The following is a 25444-nucleotide window of genomic DNA, read 5'->3' on the forward strand; positions in this document are numbered from 1 at the left end:
CAAGCAGGGAGCCCAATGCGGGGCTCGATCCCAGGACCCTGGGATCATGATCTAAGCCAAAAGAAGATGCTTAATGACTGAGCCATCCAGGCACACCAACAATCACTTTCTTTCTTAATCAAATATCCTCTTGACTTTAAAATTACAGCTCTATTTATACCATGTCTGAGACACATGAGTGCTTTCCTCCCCGCTTTCAGCAAATGTCTTGTTACAGGCCCTGTCTTCCACATCTAGCTTTATTTCAGTATAGGAGTTAAAATCCCAGAGGGTAAATATGGCCACCCTCCCCAGGTGGCCTCTGGGTTCAGCCCCTCCCTGCCAACCACAGCTGGACACAGTCTCCTGGCTGCTTCTCTACCAACAGACTCAGAAATAAACATACAAAACCCCTTTTGTCTTTGAGAGATTTTTCTCCCAGCTGGTAAATACAGAAAAACCAAATGAGGCTTACAAAATAAAGCAAGCAATGGGGAAGTTACAGTTTCAGAGAGAAAAAAAAATCTTTAAAATACAACCGTTCTCTCTGGACCTCATTAAATTAAAGATTAGCCCAGGTCTGCTCCCACTCAGAATGGGATCTATACTGGATGCGTTTCTTTTTTTTTGTTTTGTTTTTTTGTTTTTTGTTTAAAGATTTTAAGTATTTATTTGACAGAGAGAGAGACAGCCAGCGAGAGAGGGAACACAGCAGGGGGAGTGGGAGAGGAAGAAGCAGGCTCCCGGCTGAGGAGCCCGATGTGGGGCTCGATCCCAGAATGCCAGGATCACACCCTGAGCCGAAGGCAGATGCCTAATGACTGAGCCAGCCAGGAGCCCCTGGATGCGTTTCTTTGGTTTAGGCCTAAGCCAGTAAAAATCAGGCCTAGGCTAAACCTCCTCGCAGAAATTCTGCAGGCTCGCTCATCGTAACGGTCCCTAAAAAGACCACCTTAGCTGCTGCTTCACCTCTTCTCACTCAAGTGAGCAGAAGCTCAGAGAGTTAGCATTAGTTAATTCCATAATTACTCAGGCCTCCCCAGTGGATACTCAGCATCAATTCCAGACCGGAATCTTTTATCTTAAGGTCTCCTTCTGCCTTACAAAGAGGAAAAGCCACTTGAGGTCATTTCCTGGCAAAGTTCTGTATACACACTCATCTCAACAGCTCTAATAATTCATGGCTCTTCCCTCAGCCTGAATATATGACACCCCCTCTTTTAAAGGCTCTGGCTCCTTGGAAATTGCATTTAAAGTTGTTTCAGTCCCAGGTGATCATAACCTACTCCTACGTTCGTAAATTGCTCTCATGAATGAGCAGTGGCTAAATACAGATTTCCCAAGAGCTCCTTTCAACGCTGGTGCTTCATCAAATAATCTGCTGCATGAAATTTAGTATTCTATATCTCAGCTTTTCACAGAAGTTACAAAGAAGAAATAATAGACCTCTGTGATAAATCAGTACTGGTGGGGGAATACCCCATAGTGAGTTAAGACAGTAAAGTCTGGAGGCCAGCGGTCCTGACCCTACCCCAGGCCTGCTTGAGGAGTGTGGTTGGCTACATGGTTTCTCCAAAAAAAAAAAAAAAAAAAAAAAGAATCAGAAGGCTACTAAGCATGCTAGGAGGCATCATATTACCAGAGTACTGGACTATAGGGTGGGTAAAGGAGATCTGTGTCAAATTTACTGAACTTCACTTGAAAAAGATACACCGGGGTATAATTGCATAATTACGTAATCATACTGATTTATAAACAGTTCAACTACACATAAATATGCAGTAAAATGAAAACAGAAAAAAATATAAAATACTTAATAAATGAAGATGAAACTAAATGGGATTTTAGTCTTTGTACCCTGCCTTCCCCCGTAGAAAAAGAGTCCTACAGGGTGAACAAGAGAGATACAAACAACTCACTGAGCCATTTACATCATGTAATCAATAAGCTCCAGTCCCTACCCATCTCTTGGAATCCACTGTTATAACCCATCAATAGAAACAATTTCTCAAGAGGCATATTTGAAATAAAGTAGGAAATTTGGACCTCAATTGCATGTAAGGCACAGTTTAATTATAGAAACCAAACACAGAATAAAAAGCCTACCTTCGTTCCATTCAAAAGGAATAAAGAGGCTTAAGAAAGAAAATTCATGATTGAATTGCTATATTTTTTTCAAAATGGAGTTTAATGTTTCCTTCCAACACTTCCCTTTAGAACCAAGGGCTATAAAATAAAGACATCAACCACTTGTCATAAAGGAATGATGAGTGGCCATGCCTAGTCTTGAACATTAATGTCTTGCTCACATCCCAAAATATCAATCAAGCCCAATATGCCCCACATCCTAGTTTGGGTGGGTTATGCACTTCTTTAATTGATCATTTCAAAGTGCTTTTAGGTCAGGGGCTATTAACAAGGAGAAGCTTTATAATTGAGAGCTAATTGTAGGTCTTCCTTATGAAAGGGAAGAGAGCAAGAAAACCGTTAGGACTGGCCTCCAGGCTGGCAGATAACACAGAGAAGAAGCTGTTTGTAAGTTAGGAAATAGTACAGTATTGTTACTTATGCTATGTCACAAGGTGACAGGAACACCCTTTGTCTTCCTTAGCAGCAGGAAAAGGAAAAAGAGAAATTAGATCTTTGGGGCACCTTGATTTTGAACATGGATTTCAGCTTTCCCACTGCTAAAGGCTTCTCCACGTGCCATGTTCTTTTTGCCAATGGGTTTTTGTGGCCAACACGGAAATGTCATTCTGCTCACCTGTTTAGGGCAAGCCTGATCTCAGGAAGATGGAACATCAGGTCAAGTTCAGGGCAAGTCCTTGTTCACTTAAATGGTCCCTCTCTACCCCCAGGAAGGTTGACAGAGTCTCCCTCCTTCCTTTCATAACTCGCTGAGATGAAGAATTCTCTATAATTGAAAATGAGCCAGGCTTAGATTAGTCAAAGGGTCTTAAACGTCTTATGATGATGATGATTATCTCCCTATTGCAGAACCAGCAAAAGATCAACGGAGCCAAAACTGACTTACAGTTGTCTGTCTCTGCAAAGGGAGGTCAGCTGTACTAGGGAAGAAAGACAGAAACCAGAAAGAGAGAAGACCTCAAGATGACCTTAAATCCATAAGAAGCACAGATGTTTGCAATTCACCTGGAATAACATGGAAGTCTCGTTAGAAGCACCTGTCTGGCACTTATCCTAATAGCCTCCATTCAGGTAGCACAGCTGAAGACAGGACCTGGGAATTCTACACCAGCATCCTTTGCTTCTTCCTCTTGACCACAGGAGCTAGCAAGGGGAGCCCAACGCTTCTCCATGATACAAGAAAGGCAGAAACAACAACGCTGAGATTGAAACTGTCTGCCAAAACCCACTACACAGGTATTTGCTGTTCTCAGCCATTTGAAATCACAGTCTTTCCCAGTTGATGTGAATATGTTTATTTCAATTAAAAAATAAACAAAACTTTTGCACATCCTTTAGAAGTGGCTCCAGGGTTCAAAACCTAGAACCGAAACACTAAAATAGAGAAAAGCAGCAGAAAAGCAATTAAAATAAAACCATACAAAGAGTAGGAAGTGACTATGGATGGTTCTCTCGAAGCATAAATGCTGATGAATGTGCTCCCATCCTGCATGAAAGATCAGTAGGTCCCCCAATCAAGAGAGGGACGAACAGGCTAGCATCTGAGCTGGAAAAAGTATGTGGACCAGGCAGGCAAAGTGAAGCAGAAGCCGGGGGACAGGTGTGGTGTGGGGGACACAGACAAGGACAAATGGGAGGAAATGCTGTTAGTCTTTCTGGGAACAACAACTGGCAGGAGAAAAGCAATTAGGCTGAGGCTGGCTCTGAACAATCACAGAGAAGGTAAGCGAAAGACTGCTGGGCCGTGGCTGGAGTCACATCTGCGACTGTTCCCAAAGGCGCACTGGGAAATGCCAACAAGAGGTTCATTGCCAATGGCTGCCTTTGAACAAGACAGCTCGAGGATTCCCTTGACATTTTTATCTCACCTACACCACTCCTGTTGTAAATAACCTGGGCTAAGAGTAGGGGCAAATCCTGCATTGGAGCAGGATGGGGGTGAAGGTTCCTTAGTTCTTTAGAACAGAAATACTCCAAGTGGAATTCATGTTGGGAATGTGGCAGGGGAGGCAGCCTGCCTCTTCCAGGTGGGCCAGTGAGAGCTGGAACCCTTGCATAGTCAATGTCCTTTGGCACAGAACATTAATCAGGGTTCCAATAACTACCACCAACTCCTAACCCCTGATCTAATACACATTAGGCTAGTTAGCGCTTTGGTTGAGGAGAGAGTGAGGAATGTAAGACTATACTGGGTGAGGTCAATGGATTGGGCATTGGGCTTCTGGTCCTACTCTTTGGGACCTCCCCTCTCAGTCAATGAGAAGAGTCCTACTGCCAAAGCTGAGATTCCATTCTGGCATGAATTCTTCCAAATACTATGTTTTCTAAGAATCTAGGAGATGAGGCACAGGTTCCTTGGGATATGCAGTGCAGTCTGGAAAAGCAGTTTCATCCTTCAAGCATTTACAGAGGACCAAAGTAGGGGATGAAAAGATGAATAATTTGGGCACCTGGGTGGCTCAGTTGGTTAAGTGTCTGCCTTTGGCTCAGGCCACGATCCCAGGGTTCTGGGATCGAGTCCCAGGTCGGGCTCCCTCTTTAGCGGGGAGTCTGCTTCTCCCTCTACCCTTCCCTCCTGCTTGTGAGCACTCTCTCTCACTCTCTCTCTCAAATAAATAAAATCTTTAAAAAGATGAATAATTTATAATATATGAACTCCTGGAGGATAGGGTCTCAGAATAGAACCCCTAGACAGCTGCCAGCCCGCCAGCTCCATGAGAGATTTGCGCAGAGTAGAGTGAGGGCACAGAGGAGAGAAGAATCTCTTCGAGCAACACAGTTCAGCCTTCAAGGGTAAGTAGCATGATGAAGTGGGAAAGGCTGCATGTGTATGAGACACCCAGTGGACAATCCTGATGAAAAGAGCAGCTCAGAAACCCCCCCCCCTCCTGTTTTAATGCCCCATTTAAGGGAGTTTGCGATTGGTAACCAAACACCACAGACCTGCCGTTTGGGTCTAAGCTTTGGCATGAGGAAGGGAAAGGATTTGTAACAGCATGCTTTATTTCAACTCATGAGATGGGCCCAGGAGGGAGGAGGAACGGTGGCTGGGAAATGTCTTCAGTGAAACACTAGTACACGTGGGACAGGGTACCCTGGAAGTGGGGGTCTTACTAATCCCAGCCTTCATCGTGGGAAAGAGCTTGTTTCCCTAATTGTGCATGCCACTAAGGTTCTGCTCAAAGTAGGACAGAAACCAAGGTCCTTAGTAAAAAAAAATAGTCTGTGTTATCTGGAGGGGGCAGAATAAAGCTTGACTTGAACATGGATGACCCCAGCAGCCATAAGAATTTTCTGGGAGTTCAGGGAGTGCAGGGCTGGAACTCCAGTGAGATGACTGAGGCACTGGCCTTGGGCACAAAATTTTAGGGAGCATTAAAAAACTCAGTCAGCAAGATAAATAATATTTTAATGCCACACTTTTTTTCTTTTTTGAATTCCAGTATAATTAACAGGGTTATACTAGTTTCAAGTGTACAATGCAGTGATTCAACAATTCTATACATTACTCAGTGCCCATCATGGTACATGTGCTCTTAATCCCCTTCACCTGTTTCACCCATCCCCCACCCACCTCCTCTCTGGTAACCACCAGTTTGTTCTCTGCAGTTAAGAGTCAGATTTTTGTTTGTCTCTTTTCTTTTTGTTCATTAATTCGTTTCTTAAATTCCACATGAGCGAAATTATATGGTATTTGTCTTTCTCCGACTTGTTTTGCTTAGCATTATACCCTCTAGATCCATCCACGTTGTTGCAAATGGCAAGATTTCATTCTTTTTTATGACTGAGCAATATTTCGTTGTATATGTATATATCACATCTTTATCCATTCATCTATCAATGGACACTTGGGCTGCTTCCATAATTTGACTATCATAAATAATGCTGCAATAAACATAGTGGTACACAGATCTTTGTGAATTAGTGTTTACATTCTTTTTGGGTAAATACCCAGGAGTGGAATTACTGGATCATATGGTAATTCTACTTAATTTTTTGAGGAGCCTCCATACTAGTTTCCACAGTGGCTGCCCCAGTTTGCATTCCTGCCAATAGTGCATGAGGGTTCCTTCTTCTCCACATCCTCACCAACACTTGTCTCTCATGCTTTTTATTTTAGCCATTCTGAAGGGTGTGAGGTGTTTTAATGCCACATTTTAAAAACTCAAAATGAATGCCAAAATTCCATGATGAACGAAATACCAAACCTTAAAAAAAAGACAGGATCTGACCTGTACTTGCATGACTCCACCTCACTCACCCCACCTGGGCCCAGTCGAAGAGGAGTGAACCTCTTGGAAATCTGACAGGGAAGATAGGGTAGTATGTCAGAGAGCCAGGCAGCTCAACTATGACAGCAAACTGGTAGTGGCCTATGGTCTCGGGGCCTTGGCCTGGGGTGAAAAGCATCCTTCTTACAGATTTATGTAGAGCTGTGTGAGGATATCCAGATCCGCCGCCACCAGAATATGGAGTTTCAAATCCACTGGAGAAGACAGCCAGCAAACCATTCTGGCCCAGATGCCAGCAGAGACTGACCATACCCAACCAAGACTCAGAAGCAGAAGAATACTGCAAAACTCCATTAGGGAAGAACATTTTTGGGGCATCTGCCAGCAGGTTAAGAATGATCTGGAAGAGGCAGTGACTGCATACAACAAGGGTACTGAAAGGTCCACAAAAGAGCCCTTTTCTTTTTCACAGTTAGGGTTGGATATAATATAAACCCTTCAACATTTCTGAGACAAAGATGATCAGACAGAACCCGGTATCATCATAACCAAGCCATCACAAGGACAGTGGGGCATGGAGGGGGACAGCCGATGAAGCAACTTGCGAGAAGCTAAACATTCCAGAAGTTGTGGTTAAGTCCAGGTGGGCTTAAGCCGGGTGCTTCCTGCCAAGCAAGGCTGGTGATGGCTTCACAAAATATAGACATCAGCCCTCGATATTCATTACAAAAGCCACCAGCGCAGCCCTGAAGATTCCAGAAATGACCAGGTTGTTTTGGTTCTACCATTTGATTCCCAAACCACAGGGGAAAAGCAGGGAGGTAGAGCGGGTGAGAGGATAAAGTAGAAAAATGTCCAAGAACAGAAAACATTTCATGTTATTAACTACTAATACTTCTTGACCAGTAGCTTCCCGGTCTTGTTTATCACTCGGTTGAAAAACCAGTGGCTAACAACAAATGAAGTCAACGACTATTCGCGCTCACTTGACTTGGTCAGAGATAGTTCAGCAAGTCTGTCACAGTTAGGGGGCACCTCAGTTGCCTTCTGCTTGTAATACAAGGAGGACATGGAAATGGTAGCCCCAATCAAAGGAAGAGCCTGAGAAGTTGATGACCTCCTTCTTGAGTCTAGGGACACTGCAACGGCCCACTCAGTCACAGGTTTTGAACCCTGTGAAGACATGGAAGTCCTGAAGTTTAAGAAGAAGGAAAAGAGAAGCAAAGGCAGTGAGGGGACAGGCTCTTCACGGAGGAGGGTAAGGACTCTCAGACTCTCAGACTCCCTGCCAAGCTCAAAAGCAAGACTTAGGGCAAGAAGGTAGAATGATTTTCACATAACTATCTACTAACAAATTCAGAAATATTCCACAGGACAGGATCACTGGCCCTTCCTCCGTGGCTGACACGGAACCGCACTGGCACTGCATGAATCCCTATCCCTGTTGCTACAGCGGCCCACTTACCAACCGTGGAGTGGGCGTTTGCTCACTGAAAGCCTGGGCTGGAACGGGCAATGCCTCCGACCATCCTTCTCGCCACCGAAAATGTTTTCTCATGGGGTTCTCCCCTGCAGTGCCCTACACATGACTGAGTCCAGTCACTAGAGTGATGAAAATCATTCATGCGACATCGGGACTACTTTAGTTCATACAAGACATCCGAGGAGCAATCAATGGTAAGAGAAAAACAGAAGGTAATGCAACCCCAGGTCTCTCAAGGTTTCCGTTTTCTTCTGATCTGAGCTATCATTACTAATGGACACAACTGAGCACAGCAGTATGAGTAATTATGTATCAGAACGTTAATATATTGAATATAAAAAGCACATCAGTCAGGGGCAAAAGAAAAATGAAGAAAAACAGCACAGCAAAAGTATTTGAGATTTGAATTATTCCCTATTGCCCTTTCCAAAACCACAAAATATCTGTAAATAATCACTTGAAGTGATTATCAGAAATGGGAACTGAATCTGAACACAAAATCAGGAGAACGCAAGACATAGTTAATGAATCTGGTTTCTTTCTCATGTACAAATAGAAGTGTAATTGAAGAAAAATAATTACAATATAATTGAACAAATAATTAACATATCCAAATTCTTTCTTGGGTACAAATATTTACAGTGACTAGATTTTTTTTTTTTTTTTTTTTTTTGAGCAGGTACTCAAACAATTGAAAGATGCCCTGGTGAACACAATGACTGGACAGAGTTAAGTACTCTCTGGGTTTCAAAGTGCCTGGCAGCGAATCAAAGGATTAAAGGGAGACTGACTTGACAACAAAGAGAGAAAAGCCCATTACAGCATAACTCATTATATCACTTCTCTTACGATAAAGGGAAATAGTAAATCAGACAAATATTGATTCAAGAGCTCTTTCTGGTTCTAATGACGGCTTATTCTTCTAACCTAAAAGAAGCTTTAAAAGCCTCCCAACTCTTGTGAATCATGGTCAAATTGCAACCTCCTTATATGTGTAAAATTCTACAATACATTTATGGTGGCTACCACAAAACACTGTTTTCCAGCTACGTATGTCTTTATTCTCCTCCCTCTGAATAGAAAACCTTTGAGAGCAATGCTCACATCTGTTTTGTGTCATTCCTAGGGTTTAGTTCTCTGCACAAAGATGTTCGATAGACCTCCCTGCATACCGAGAACACAATACATATACACAAAATGACCTCACCAGCTTTCTCATTAGGATCAGCCCTCCAAATTATCCGCTAACAGAGGTGAAGATATGAAAAGACACTGATATATATATTCATCCACAGCTCCTGATCCAGCATCCTCCCCACCGATTTGTGACTCCCCCCCTTCTATGAGTTGTACAAGACGGCAAGCTGGCTCTGGGTAAATCTTGCGGTCGGGGCTGGAAGGCAAGCTAAATGGCATGTCTCAGTGGGGGCCGACCATGTGTAGGTCCCCTTAACAACTGCATTTTCTCTAACTCATCTGTCGGCCCCCTCAACACACACAGAGTTGGAAAATGCCAGTTGCGTTTTGAGGAACGTTCTTAACTAGCAGGCCCGGAGGCAACGCCGCTATCACTGCCACCTTCTCACCCCTAACACCACAGGCAGAACTTTCCTCACAGACCCAGAAGCACAGGAAGCCCAGCCATCTGGTTCAACAACCCTCTGGATTAGGAACTAGGCACTGTTACCAAACTTTCGTTGCTCAAACAGCCACGAAGAGAAAGTTAAAAGTTCTGTTTTTCATTGGACATTTACATTTCTGCATCATAATTTCAATTAATGGAAAAGGTTACAATCCTGGCATATTGGAAGTATTACAATTTTTAATTAAAACATATCAGTTATTTTAATGTATCTAATGAAATCTAAAGACCACACCAATTTGAAAACCTCCTTCATCCAACAAAAAAGTTTCTGAGCAAACTCTTCTCTAACAGTAAAAAAAATGCTACATTTTTCTCTCTTCTCCTTGAACTTCTATTTCCATTCTACTTCCCCAACTTAATTTTCTCTCAATATAATATGTTTTAACTCTTGAGAGGCTTTTATTAATCTCCCTACTATATTTCTGTATAACAAAGTGTGTATAAAGTGATTTTTTGAAGATTACCTCTGGCCGTAAGATTTAAAGCTGTTCAATTTTCTTCTGATTTGAGATGTGATTGCTAATGGGCCCAACTGATCCTAACAGCATTAATGAATATTTATAAGAATGTTAATGTAGTTAACATGGAAAGTATAATTTTACTTTATCTTTTTTTATTTTCTTTTTTCTGTTTCTTTAAAATCATTTCTAAAGAAACAGATAAGCCATGTTTATTTTTCTCCTAAATTACTTCACATACCTATGGATGAAGTATTCCTTATCGCTATAATAAGGTGGGAATTTAACATCATTTCCATACCTTTTCACTTTCATAGATGTAAGCAGTAAAACTCCTATTTACATAAACAAGAGAATGAAGGAGACTTATCACCAAAACACCTTTTTGTCTATTATCTTATCATTAGATTAAGTCCTCCTTCAGTTTTTTTGAAAGCCAAGAAACAGAAACTAACTTACAGAAAGATGTGTGGTCTGGTCATTATATCCATCCTTTTTACCAACCCAAACACTAGTATTTTCATAGTACTTTGTTGGTGGGATGAGACTTTTGCGCCCCAGGACAACACACCACAGTAAGATTCAGAATGGGATGGGTAAGAGTGGTGCTTTCCTTGGTCAAGGAGAAGACGGACTATAATAGGTAAGATAGAAAAGGAGATGTAGCAGAATCGGTTTTCAGAAAGAATACCTGTAGACGATGGGGCCCAGGAAATCATCTCCCTTAAACCAACTATGCCTTCATATGTCTTGGAGAGTCTTCAAGTTCTCCTGTGTGCATGGATACCCCAGCTGGACACCCCCTTACACCCGGGCAAGGGTGTTATTGCCAGGCATTCTGTCCATCTAGCTTTATACACATAAAAGTACATTCGGTTTGATTAATACATGAATTTCCTTTCACCATATCAGCTTGCAGCAGATACTATAGGAGAAACAATAAATTTTTGAAAAACACAGGATCATAATTCTTGTTCATTCTACTTGTAGAGACAGAAAACACCTAGTAAATCATAATGTCCTGACAGTATAGAACTTTACTCAACAGAAGAGTGTAAGTTCAATATTTTTAATAATGTCAAAAAAATCTGCAAATCAGCCAAATGTTTAATAATAAGAAAATTGCTAAATAAACATTACAGCAGCCGTAAAATGGAAGAATATACAATATTTTAATTTGAAGAACATATATTGACATTAGAAAACGTTCTTCATATGATGTGGCCTGAAAAAATAAGCAGGAAACAAACATAAATGAAATTCATATTAATTTCTAAATATATGTATATGTAGGAAAAAGTCTGTTAAGAAAATCTGCTAAATGGTTTTCAGTGGTTATCCTTAGGTGGTGTAATTATGGGCAACTTTCTTATTTGTTCTTTCCAAATGTCCCACACAGGGCATTTCTCTCATGATAAAGAGGGATGGGGAATGGTGAGGAAGGTGGGGAAACAGGCTCGCCATATCAGGCTGTTGTATGTGGCTATAGAGTTTGTGGGAGATGGTGTCCAGCCAAGGGACCAGTGGGAGTTTAAATCTACTCCACCAGGGCGTAGGATGGCTTCTGCCCAGTGGGAGCGCCATTTCCTAGTCTGCAGTGGAAGATCCTGTCCACTGTCTACATTCTCTCTTAGGTTTTGGTCATTTCTCTCCTTGTCCAATTTTATACTTTCACCTCATTCCTCAGCTGCTCTCTTTGGATTACTAACTTCACTCACTCCACAGATGCCTAGAAATCACTGCAGTCAGGTTCCCATCATGCTAACCTCATGAACTATCCCAGTTCATGGATTTAAAAGAGCGTTCGGTCAGCAAGTAAAATGCTACAGGCCAATGAGGTTATCTGGGCCTTCAGGAAAGTACAGTGGGTGATTTTTACTTCCACTACATTTTACAACTCCAGTCTCCTTACCTCAGCAAGTGTGGAGGGATCTTGACAATGGTATCCACACCACCCAGGGTTTCTGCAGAAGGAAAATTACAAAGTTAAAAATAAATATGTATAGACTGAGAATCTGTAGATAAATTTCCGTCAGTTTTTTTTTCTCCCCTAGAAATTCCTATAATTATAAATCAGTTCTCAATTATCTGCATGCGAGTCACTCATACTTAAAAATCCTCCCTTGATAGCTCAAAAGACTTCCTTGGAGGAGTTACAAATTAGGATACATTTCCCTACAGAAACACAGAATGTATAGCTAAATTTTTAACCTGAACCAAAATGCCAATTTAATCTAGCTACAACCAGCTAAAATGCGATAGTCTTGCAATAAAAATAGACAAAGGACAAGGGAAACAAAAGCAAAAATAAACTCTTGGGACTACATCAAACTAAACGGCTTTTGCAGAGCAAAGGAAACAATCAACAAAAACAAAAGGCAACATACTGGATGGGACAAAATATTTGCAAATCATATATCTAATAAGGGGTTAATATCTAAAATATATGAAGAACTTATACAACTCAACACCAAAAGAAGAAAAAAAAAACCTACCCCAAATAATCCAATTAAAAAATGGGCAGAGGACCTGAATAGGCATTTTTCCAGAGAAGACATACAGATGGCCAACAGACACATGAAAAGATGCTCGACATCACTCATCATCAGGCAAACGCAAATCAAAACCACTATGAGATATTACCTGACACCTGTCAGAATAGCTAAAATCAAAAAGATAAGAAATAAGTGTTGGCAAGGATATGAGAAAAGAGAACCCTCATGCACTATTGGTGGAAATGTAAATTGGTACAGCCACTGCTATATGGGGAACCCCCATACTGTTTTCCTCAAAAAATTAAAAATAGAACTACTATACCATCCAAAATTCCACTACTGCTGAGTATATTTACCTGAAGGAAGAAAAAGAAAAAACCAGTAATTCAAAAGACATATGCACCCCTATGTTTATTGCAGCATTATTTACCATAGCCATGATAGGAAAGCAACCTAAGCATCCCTTAATAAGTGAATGGATAAAGAAGATGGGGTATAATATATATATAATGGAATATTACCCAGCCATAAGAAAAATAATGAAATCCCATCATTTGTGAGAGGGTAGGTGGACCTCGAGTGTATTATACTCAGTGAAATAAGTCAGGTAGAGAAAGACAAATACCATATGATTTCACTTATATGTGGGATCTCAAAACCAAAACAAACAGAAAAACAAAAACCAAAAATAGACTCATGAATATGTACAGAGAACAAACTGATGATTACCAGAGGGAGGGCTGTGGGGGATGGGTTAAACAGGCAAAGGGGATTAAGAGGTACAAACATCCAGTTACAAAATAAATTAGTCACAGGGATGAAAAGAACAGCATAGGGAATACCATCAATAATATTTTAACGACTTTGCTTGGTGACAGAGGGTAACTATACTAATCGTGAGCATTTCCTAATGTATATAATGGTCAAAACACTAAGTTTTACACCTGAAATTAATATAGTATTGTATGTCAACTAAACTTCAATTAAAAATGATAATAAATATAGAAAGGAAAGCTATTTCCTTGAAAATACTGTTTCAATACTCCTAAATAATGATTCATACTGGCGAGAGACTTGATGTTCACAAAGCACTTTATATAATATCTCATTATGCTCACACACATTTATGACATGGCAGATTAAACTTTTTTTTTTAATCGTCCTACAGTTAGGGATACTGAAAGGAGGCTCACCCTTAAATCTCATTAACCCAACCTGGATGTTTGATACTTTACCATTGTTGTGGATTATTCACACTACTGTTACCTCCAGTTGTAGAGATAATGAAACACTATTTTCCCCCTCCCCCTGCAAAAGCTGTTCTATTTCAATAAGCGTTAACAATTCTGCACCCAATTCCAACATGTGTGGCTGGGGGAGGCTTCCCCACATGACCAAGCAATTCTCTGACACCAGCTGGCTGTCCTACCATTTAATTCGATTCTGACACCATCTACTAGGAGATAGCATCAGATCCCACAGGTTAAGGGCTCAATCCTACAGGACTGCACCCCCTTTTCAGACCCCAATCCCAAATTCAGGTTGTCACACAGGCTTCTGACTGACCAGCCATAGGTTGAAGGTTCTAATGACCGCCTGCTTGGGTTCAGTTAATTTGCTAGAACAGCTCACAGAACTCAGAGAAACATTTTGCTTACTACATTCCTGGTTTATTATAAAAGGACAAAACTCAGGAAGTGCCAGATGGAAGAGGTGCAAGTGCCAAGAGACGGGGAAAAGGCGAGGAGCATCCATGTCTCTGAGGGCACCATTCTCCCCAGGTTTCCGTGGGTTTACCAACCCAGAAGCTCTCTGAACCCTGTCCTTTTGGGGTTTTTATGGAGGCTTCCTTACATAGGAATGATTGATTAAATCATCAGCCTTTGGAGACTGAACTCAATCTGCAGCCCCTCTTCCTTTCCTGGAGGTCTGGGGTGGGATTGAAAATTCCATCTCCCTAAACACAGGGTTGGTCCTCTTAGCAGTGCCAGATCCTTAGGTTGGTTCATTAACATGACAGAAACACTTCATGGTCCTCTTCACCTAGGAAATTCAAGGATTTGGGGGGTTCTGTGCCAGAAACAAGGACAAAGACCAAATATACATTTCTTATTAGAAATCCCAATATCACAAGTTCTGATTCGTTCCCAGTTTTTCAGCTCAAACCATACTGACTCCTTTCTTCATTGCTTAGAGTACACAAGCCCTGTCAATGTGAACCATTTTCATTGGAGAAGGAGAAATATTTCTCCCTGTCTGCTAAAAGATCAGAAGGAAAAATGGACACCAAGTGTGTCCCTGAGACTCAAGAGTAAGAACAATCCAAAACATGATGGTAGGATCTGGGCATGTTGTGGCCAATGGGGCAAACAGTGGGTGTAAGCAAGACAATCTGCAAAACAGAAAGATGAGACCAGGAGGGTCAGTGATGCTGTGGCCCACAAGGCCAAGGGAGGAAGCGGAAGAACTGAGGTCAGTCGTTAAGATGAGACAGGATAACCCTAAAGTAAAGCCCTGAGAGGCCGGTGCAGGGATCATATGAAAGGCCCCCCGAGTCAGCGTGGCCTAGCAGTTAGCAGGGCAGGGGCCCGTGCCCAGGACAACGAGCTGCTGCTCTCCAAGGGCAGGTGCTGACACTACGCAGCCAAATCACTGCAGTTTTCCTCATCAGACAGAGGGGTTTATATTCAATGCAGGATGTTCAATAGCGCCCAACCCTAAAATGCTAACCAAGAACCATAAGAAAAAAAGACCAAGGAAAATCGCAGAGCAGCCATATTGGGCCTGTCCTGTTCAAGCAGAGACGCTGAGAGGGTGTCTGCCCCCGGGTCTGCATGGCGGAGCCCAGATGCAGACTGGTGAGGTAAATGGGGGCAGCACATCCTGGGGAACTGAACTGAAGCAGTGGGGATGGATGTGGCCGACTCCGGGAGGGCTGGCAGGAAGAGAAGGGCGCTCAGGGCTGACTCTTGAGAAACTCCAACATTTCTGCGAGGGGAGAAGTGCTGGAGCTGCAAAGGAGCCAGAGCGGCTTCGGAGGCACGATAAAAATGGGCAAGGCGGGGTCCTGGAGGCCAGGGGAGGACGGGCTGGGGCTGCCCCACGTGGCTGAGAATGCCCTGCTGGATGTAGGCCTGTGTACCTCCGTCTTCTCCGCCAGTTGGTGGCCTGACAGAGGAGGGAGGTAGATGGCGGTGAGGGGAAGGCTGAGTGGAAAGTGAGGCTACTATAGCCGCAAGCACTACAGACTTTTTGAGAATTCTAGCTGTAAACACAACAGAAACTGGCTGGAAGGAAAACCAGGTGGAAAGGTAGAGGGAGGGAGGGTGGGGGATACACTATTCTTCCCCTACCTGGCGTTTCAGCCTCTAGTTGTCTTTCTCCTCTCCTCCATTTTTTTACACAAGTCCCCTGATATATGGAAAACACCACAAGTTTCTAAAATGAAGACACGGTCGCTTGCTGTTCTAACGTGCTGAATTTCTATGTCATCCAGCCAAAGAGCTCATGTGCCTCCCAGATCATCAGTTCTTGAAGGAAAATGCTATTGTCTCCACTCTCCACGAGCTGACCCCTTCCCTTATTCTTTCTATCCCGTCGTCAGACCATTTCCTCACTGACAAGAAAAATATCTAACAGCCTAGATTGCTCAAAATGGGAGGAAGATACATGTATATTCCTTGTCAGTTATTATGCAGCCATTAAGAAAACTGATTTTCAGAGAACTATCGATGACAACGTAGAAGAAGATGCTAGGCTAAAAACAAAACAAAACAAAACAAACGAGAGTCCGCCATAGATAGTATAACCCTCCGCGGAAGGGAGATCCTCCCAAATGCGATTAGTGTTCTTTCTGGGCATTGAGATTACAGGTGATGTTAGTTTTTTTCCTACACTGTCCAAATATTTTTCAATATTCTAAAATGAGCATATATAACTTCTATAAACAGAAAAAAAGATGATTATCACTTAAAATCCAAACAAGTCATTAATGGGCTGATCTGTTTATAAACATCCGCTTCTCTTATTGTAGGTGCAGAAGCCACAAAGAAACATAAGGGATAGTCCCTACGTTCAAGAAACACATGTCTACACTGTCGACATTTGTTGTTTTGGCTGACCAGCCTTCGGAAACAGAATCCTAAATCTGTTTTGAGGAAACTATCCCTTTCTGAGTTAGGGATTTCAGTAAGTCTTCTAGCCTAGATCTAAACCAGTTAGACCATTCTACTCCTTAGCTAGAGGACTGGTTCGGGTATACACATGATCCATCAGGACCAAGAAAGAACAAGGGAAACCAAGGACTGGGCAGGAGTGACTAGAAGAGCTCCACTCTCTTGAGATGATTTGATGATTGGCCAAGTGGGAGATGACCCCTTTCTCCTGTGATGGGCCGACATATGGCAATGACCCCCCATCTCCTATGGTGGTTTCAGGGGGAGATGACTCCTCTCTCCTGCGATGGGCTAAATGTCATGGTAACCCCTCTCCCATATGATGGTCCAAGTGGGAGAGAACCCCTTGCTGTTCAGATGGACTAAGTGTGGAAATGACTCTTTCCTCTCATGATGGTTTTAGTGAGAGATGATCCCTCTCCCCTCAGATGGTCTAAGTGCTCTGATGCTTCGTTCCCATGAGACGGCCTAAATGTGATGATTCACAAGCCTGAAGCTGTGGAGACTCATGCAGAGCATGTTAATCTCCCCAAAAAGAGCAGAGCCAGGTCCTTGAATAGTGCATAATTCTGGAGCCGAACTCAACCCATGGCTAGCCTTACAGGGGGTATTTAGTGAGTAGAGTGAATAAATTCTGTTTTGCTGAAGTCAGCTTGAATTAGGGTTTTGCTGTTGTTGTTGTTGTTGTTTGGGGGCGGGAGGATTTCGTCTCCTGAATACAATATTTCTCAATTATCCTGCCCCTAGAAGAACAGCCCAGGCCAAATAATCCAAAGCATCTGGGGCTCTAAGACAGTCACGAGGGCAGGGCTCTGCACCCAGAGGAGGAATGGATTTGCCTGAAGAACTCAGGGCACGCTTCCTACGTAAGGTGGGTCTTGGGGTCTGGCAAGGGAATTCCCAGAATGAGTAACGACAGAGCAGGGTGCAGGGCACGTTGTGTTCACGAACAGCTGCAGCTTACTGTAGTTCACGGAACCCTTGGGGGTTGGGGAGCAATAAGAAACAAGGGCTGGGGTTAGATTCTGAAGAGTGTTCTAAGGAATTTACACTTTAGGAAGAAATTATGGGGTGGGGGGGAAGTGCTTTATAATAAAAAAGAAATTGATGGAATGGTGGAAAATGGACTGGAGTGGAAAAGAGAGCAGGAAACCATATAGCCTTTGTTCATGCTGCCCTCTCCCTCCACATGCCCTCCTAACACAGTCCTTATAGGGAGGAAGCATTGTCCTCATCCTTACAGCCCACGCTCAGTACAGGGGAGGCCTTCACAAATGTTTGCTAAATAATAAGTGAAGAGAAGAAGGAACCCACAGCTTACCCATTCTTCAAGGCAAATCTACTTTAAAAGTCCCACCAGCTCACACCAATTTCCTCCCCACCCCACCCATGACCCCATACTCTGCGCCATCTTCTTTGATCTGTTTTCCTGATTTACTCATTCCAACCTGCACAATGAATGTCAGGCACTGTTACTTAACTATTTCATGCACTTTGTCTCTGCTTGGTAACTACAGAAGAATAGTCACTGGGAAAGGAATCACAGGCAGGTTAGGTCCGACTCCAGGCCGGGCTCAGATACCCGCCTCACCTCTGGGCTTCCCAGGTAGCTTCAAGGATCTAAACTCAGCAACACTGCAGTTTAACTTAACAAGATGTTGAGTATCAAAATTTAAACATTAAAAATACTCCATTTCTCTTCTCCCTGTTATCTCAATCTCCTTAACTTAGCAAAATAATAATGAACACAGGAATGGCATGTTTAAAGCGCAGCCAGGCCCCGCTTTATTATGTTACTCAGCCATCTGTGACCCTTCATTAGAGGCAATTGGGAATCTAACTCGGAATCGCTCTGTTGAATGATAGTGGCAATGCAAAAACAGTACTGTGGCTTTAAGAGCCTAGCTGCTCATTTATATCTGGTCCCAATTCCTGTTAACAGTAAACAATGGTCAAGTTCTGCCTACAAGATAAACTTCCTTGATATATGCAAATGTCAAAGAAAAATGATGTTGCAAGGATTGTCTGTACACATACACCCTATATATGTGAATTCTGGTCTTCTAAATATTAACAGTCACCTAAAACAACACCAGATTCTACATTTAGTGGAAAACCTGCTAATGGCACTTACCCCTTTTCAGGTTGTACCACAGCGGTGTCATAACAAGCACTGATTGCTTTCTGATTAGGAGAGAGACTCAATTTTATTGTGTAATTGAATGGCAACTGAGGAATTGCATGCAGGCTTGGGCCAGGCCAGGGGCCCCCCAAGGCTGCCTTGGTTTCTCCTCGGCCTTTCCTTGTTTCTATCACCATCATCCGAAGTATGTTCCTGACCCGTCTGCATTCCCATCCAGACAATTCTGATTGCCCAAATTCGTACTGAATTAGAATGAATGTCTTTCAGTCTTGTTTGAGGTGGAGTTCTGCAAACCTGAGTCTGACAGGAAATACAAATGTGCTACCTGGAACTTATTTCAATACTTGCACAGCTCACAAATTTAAAATCCCACCTGTCTGAAGGGCACACCACAGCAGAATTGCAGAGGTAACGCGATCCCACTCGTATGTAATGTTTCATGTACAATAAGCATGAAAGCTAATACTTAACAAGCTGGCCTCTATCTGGAAAATCAAATTAAAGAAGCCATTCCTTCCTGGTCACATTCGCCAGTGTTTCCAGATCGGGGTTGATGGTTCGACTTCCCTTTTTCCCACCCGCGCTTGGAATCAGGCCCCTGGATTCGCACCGGCTGGTGGTCTGGTCTAACTCGGAGATGGGTGACCATCGTCCACCTTGCTGGGAATCTGGAAAAGGGGGCCTCCTGGCGGGGAGGACGGCGGTTCCCCGTTAAGGTTTGGGAGAAGACTGAGACCAGAGAGGAGGAGGATGGATGTTAACGCCCGAACCAAAATTGTCATATCCCACATCAATTCACTGAGGCAACTCTCTCAATCGAGCGAAATGCATCCATAACAGCAGCTCAGCGGAAGCCCCCACGCATCACGGCCCCAGCCCGCGCGGCTCCCCCGCGGCCGCGAGCAGGGGCGCGGGAGCCCGACCGGCCGCCAGGTGCCTGGCGCCCCGCGCCCGCGCTTACCCAGGGCCCAGGTGCAGCTCTCCTTGATGGCTTTGTACTTGCTCCCGGACGCTTCCTTCTGCAGCTTCCTCAGGATCTCTTCCATCTTGACCTTCGCAGGGGCTCGGACACCGACAGCGAGAGGAGCGCGCGCGAGGCCCGGCCGGGGACGCAGCCGCCGCCGCCGCCGCCGCCGCCGCCACTGTCTGGCCCGGGGCGCCTAGGCTGCCGCTGCGCTCGCCCCCCTCCGGCCCGGCGCGGCGGCTGATGAATCACGCCCGCTCCATCCCGCGGGCCACGTCAGCCCCGCCGCCCCGCCCCGTCCGCCGCCCCGCCCGCCAGGGTCAGGTGCGCTCGGCGCGCGGCGGCGGGCTGGCGCTGGGAGGCCTGAGGCCGCGGCCCCGACCCGCCGCCGAGGCAGGCCCCGGAGCCCGGAGCCTTCGCGGGACGGTGGAAGCGGATGTCCGGAGCTGGCTCGCGGGCCGGGCGTTGGCCGGGAGCGGCCAGAGAAAGCGTCTGGTCGGCGGCGGGCAGCCGGCGGGGAGGGGCCTAGCCGCTGTCCTCCCCCCCACCCCATCACCGACCGCGACTCCCCTGCGCGGTTCGGGGCGGGGTGCGGGCGGCCCCGCGGCGTTCGCGAATCCCCCGGCGCGGTGCGGCGGCGCGCCCGAGCATCCCGTTGTCCGGGGCTCACTGTTCAGTGAACAGCCCTTCTGCGCCACTCTCGGTGACGGGCTCGGGCGCTACCTGTGAATAGACTGACTCTGCCCCACCGTGTACCAGCACGATCTCGTGGAGGGGCGGGGGTGAGGGTTAATAGCGCCATTATACACACGAGGAAACCAGGCCCGGAGGGGCTAAGTTACTTCCCACACCTCCCAGAGTTAGCCTCAAAACACATTCCTGAATCCAACCCTTTTTTCCTTCCTCTTTTGCACTAAATTGTTATCTTCTGGGGGGGGGGGAATGGGGGGGGCACAGGGGTCCACGCAGATGTCTAACTTTGGTGGGGGTGGGAGAGAGTGGGCAGGAAGAGCTTCCCCAATGAAGAACCCTGGCTGAACTTGGGAAACCGACTGTGGGTGGCCGGATGCGGGAGGAAGGCAGCATTAGCCAGGGCCTCAGGTCCTGAGAGCGTGCGCTGTGCTTCTCAAACTTAACGTCCTTCTCTGATGGAGGCCACGGGATGGTTGTTGCAGGAAAGCGGGAGAGGAAAGCAGGAATCTCATTTGGCATCTCATTGTTTCCCTGTTGTGAAAACCGTGACTAGGATCTAAGAAGGGATTTTAAGAATATTCGTTTTTCTTTAGAAATGTCACTGTAGTGGTGGTGAAAAAAATTGCAAAGGAGTTACTGGCAGCTGGGAGAACAGTAAGAAGATTCTACAGTAATCTAGAAATAAGTTAAGCCAATAGTAGGTGGCAAGGAATAGAGGAAAATATAGCCAGAGATATCTAAGGAGTGGAAGCAACAGGATTTACTGACTGGGGTGGTTAGCATCTGGGATGACTTCCAGGTTTCTCCTTTGGGAAAAGGGGGAGTATGGTGGCCCCATCTTCCAAGTTAAAGAAGAGTAGGAGAGGGTTTGGAATTTGGGGAGTATATGACTTCAGTTTTGAACATATTCAGGTGGAAAATAACAGTGAGATACCCACAGGGTGTTTCACTTATAGGCGGGAACCTTGTACAGTGCTTCGTGATAGAAATAAAGATTTGAAAGCCTTCAGGTATTGAGTTAATGATGCCTGGGGTTTGGCAAAGTTTGCAGGAAGCAGTGGATGGAATGGGCAGAGCAGGATGCCAGGAAGGAAGTTGGGGTCCTCTTCTTCTTAAGAGTATTTATTACTTTATGATTAAAAATAAATTTACTTATGCTACAAACCAGAAAAAATAGTAATTTCAGAGATATAAAGTTTAAATAGCTTTGTAATAAAGCTTTTACAGAGTATTAAAAAAATTCATTTGCACACTCTTAAAAAAAAAGGGCAATGATTATAAAGTCAGTCCACAAAGAAATACAAATAACTTATAACCTATGAGAAATGTTCAAGCACCTACTTACCAAAAGAACACAAACATTTAAATAAAATACAATTTCTAAAATATCAGTCAAATTGGCTAAGAGCTGGCCAACTGGATCCTCTCGTGTGGTGGGTGCTGGTGGAAGGGTAATTCTGGAGGGATTTTGGATGTTTATACAGCATAGATACGGCTATGATTCAGCAATCCTACTTTTAGGAATTTATCCTAAGCAAGTGATTATGGAAGTGGATAAAGATTTTTCTACAAGGATTTCAATGTGTTGTTCAATCATTTTTAAAAAATTGAAAACTATCTACACGTCCAATAGTAGAGAAATGGACAAAAATGCATGATATATGTATCCATAAAGCAGCATATTATATAGCCTTTAAGAATAGTGTGGGAGAGGGATATTGAATGACATGGAAAGTGGTTGCTATTACATAGCTAAATGAAGTAAGAAGGTTGTAAAACGCTACTATGTACATCCACGCACTAAATGATCCCAATTTTACTATTTAAATATTTGAGGTGGATGTACATACAAGTTTTTTAAAAATACACATGCACACACAGGAAAATAAACATTTTTCTTTTTATAATTGCAACATGTTATTTTTTTAAGTGGTAGAAAAAAGAAAAATAGTGTACAGGCAATGGCTACTGAGAGGACAAAGATAAATACAGAAACGGATCGAATGGACATAAGCGTTTAGCTGGGAAGCCTGCCCAAGAAGAATAATGAAGGCAGAGCCTGGTTGCAGCAGATTAAGAGCAAGTAGAAATACATGCATAAACAACCCACTCAAACTGTTGGCTATGAAGGAAATTAAAAGTAGAAGAGTCGAAAGTTAAAGTCACAAGTCACATTTTTTTTTAACATCAACTCAGTAGAAAATACCCTTTGCATCACCACTCAGTGAACCTAGAAACACATATATAGGTAAATTTAAAAACTGAAAAAAAAAGATTTCTTTGAATAATCTCCATGCCCCACATGGGGCTGGAACTCACGACCCATATATCAAGAGTTGCATGCTCTACTGACTGAGCCAGCGGGGGGCCCCTGAAACAAAATTTTTATTTATACGACAATACTTCCTGTTACATAGAATAGAGTTACTATTAAATAGGATTTGATTCATTGTTGCAGGCATGCTTGCCTGTTCTTAAATTCATTCCAGGCTGGGGACATGGGGATAATCCTACATGCACAACCCGGATGCTTTGTGCTTTGATGTCTATTCCTTCCCGCTATTCTCAGTTATTTTGGTTAAAAATTCTGGTTCACATGAACAAGTTGCTGTGTATGCTGTTAATAACAGTATACTCTACTTAGCAACTGAAATTACAAATTTCATCAGACTCTTCTTTAATCTTAATCTAAACTGGTGATAAATTTATAATCATTCTTCAATGCATTTGAATAACAAAGCCTTAGCAAGCAGTTGTCTTCTTTGGGCATCAACTTTAACACAAACATGGATTCGGGATTTGAAAAACAGATGGATCTTTTACCCAAATATTTTTTCTTGATATTTCAAATTTCTTTATTGGAAATGTTTAAAGTTTGAAACAGAGACTTACACTAATATCTTTAATTTTATTCCATTCAGAGTGTCTTTACTAATAATGTTCTCTTTCTGTGTGCTAAAATGTTGAGGACCTATAGTAACCATGGTGATTACTTAAAATGTATTTTGTGACTGTTGCATATATTCAGCATCTTGAAATATAGTGTTACTTTTTCCCTAAGGTTCCAAATTCAGTTATTAAAAATGTTAAAAATATGAGTTATATGTTCCAATTTTGTTGCTAAAATACCATCACCTAAAATGTTTGCCAAATGAGATTGCTTTTAAATAGAAAAACAAGAATCCTATTCCTGGGTTCATATCACTTAATTAATATTTCCTCATAACAACCAATAACTCCAGTATGATATAACATATGCAAATACTAGTTAATGGAAAGGCTAAGCTGCTTTAACAATGACCCAATGATACAGTGGTTTACAGAACATAGACTTATTTATCGTTTAAACTAAGTCCTGAGTCAGGGGTGCGGGTTAGTATAGCAGTTCCAGGAGATCATTCAAGGACCATGTACTTCACATCTTACTGCTCCACCATCCTGGAAGGAGTTGTTCTCCAAAGATGGGTCCTAGGCAGGTTGCGTTCTAGCTGATAGGGAGAGGAACAGAGAGTACAAGAGCCCAGGCCTCAGATGTAGAAGTCACGCAAATCCCTTCTCCTATATTCCATTGGTGAGGACAGTTGCAGAGACACACTTGCATACAATACAGTTTACCTGGGCCCTCAGGGCCCCGCCACAGATCTCTTCCCGAGGCAGAGGGAGAAGGGTATGGTTGATGACCACCAACATCAGTCACAGCTCCAATTTGAACAAAACATATCAAAAAGTAACAGTTCTCTTGATGAAATTAAACAACTATTGCTACATTTGTTTTCCAGAAATTGAACAGAGATTCAGTAGAATGCTTAGAATGCCAAATGTATGAACATGTATGAACAGTGATTTCAAGTAGCAATGGAGAAGGTAATTCCTAATAATATTTTAAATCACTCTGCTATGTTTCCTGGTCGTATTTATTTCTGAATCACTTGCAATTCTATTACAATTTACCAGTTTAATTTATATTTTTCAAGCAGTATTTTCCCAATTCTATCAAATTACTCAAACCAGTTATATGTTAGTTTAAATTTAAACAACATGATAAATCCTTCATAAAAATTGTCATATATATTTGACATAAACTGAATGTATAATAACTTGAAATATTAGTGCTGTCATTGGGTAGAATCATACAACCTATGTCTGCTCATACCTGGCTAGTAAATATTAATTCTATTCTGTATACTCTATGGAACTACATATGGACTGTATTATAACTTAGCAGTATAGTTTTAAATTTCTCAGCCGATTTATCGTCAAGAATCATATTCATCATGACCATGCATACCAAGAATAATTTTTTTCAGCAACTATGTAATTTTCTCTTTTGCTATAAATATACATCTAAATATGATAGTAACACTTTCTCATTAACCAATGTAAAAGGTGAAATAGTGTTGACAAATTGTCTTTTTTTCTTTCTTTGAAAATATTTGAGGGCCTTATCAACAAGTTTAACTTGCTGTATTTCCAAGTTTTTTTTTCTTTTTGTAAGATTTTAAAATTTTCATTTGCAATAATATCATTGGATCTTGGCAAAGAATAACAAAGCTGGAGGCATCATACTCCGTGATTTCAAACTATATCACAAAGCTATAGTAATTAAAACAGGATGGTACTGGCATGAAAACAGATGCATAGATCAATGGAACAGAATGGAGAGCCCAGAAATAAATCCTTGCATATATAGTCAATTCATCTACAGCAAAGGAGGCAAGAATGTACAATGAGGAAAGGACAGTTTCTTCAATAGAAGGTGCTGGAAAAACTGGACAGGCACAAGCAAAAGAATGAAACTGGACCACTAGCTTACACAATACACAAAAATAAAATCGACTGAAGACTTGGATGTAAGACCAGAAATGATAAGACTCCTGGAAGAAAACATAGGCAGTAAGCTCCTTGACACTGGTCTTGGAAATATTTTTTTGGACCTGACTCCCAAGGCAATGGCAACAAGAGCAAAAATAAACAAATGAGACTACATCAAACTAAAAGGCTTCTGCACAGCAAAAGAAACCATCAATAG

At 42.8% G+C, this 25444-nt stretch overlaps 1 protein-coding gene across 4 annotated transcripts in view; it reads right to left on the reverse strand.

Annotated features, from left to right (window-relative positions):
- Positions 1 to 19965, reverse strand: part of ARFGEF3 (ARFGEF family member 3) — a 166723-nt gene extending 146758 nt beyond the window's left edge. For all 4 annotated transcript variants that reach the window (XM_057311016.1, XM_026504890.4, XM_057311015.1 and 1 more), the window contains exons 1-2: positions 19720 to 19965; positions 11858 to 11909 (exon numbers count right to left, since the gene is read on the reverse strand). In XM_057311016.1, coding sequence (XP_057166999.1) covers positions 11858 to 11909; positions 19720 to 19804 — 137 coding nt within the window. In that variant the 5' untranslated portion in view covers positions 19805 to 19965. The remainder of the gene's footprint in view (positions 1 to 11857; positions 11910 to 19719) is intronic.
- Positions 19966 to 25444: the final 5479 nt, after the last annotated feature.

The sequence above is a fragment of the Ursus arctos genome, unplaced genomic scaffold (assembly GCF_023065955.2).
Source record: "Ursus arctos isolate Adak ecotype North America unplaced genomic scaffold, UrsArc2.0 scaffold_13, whole genome shotgun sequence".
Taxonomy (NCBI): Eukaryota; Metazoa; Chordata; class Mammalia; order Carnivora; family Ursidae; genus Ursus; species Ursus arctos.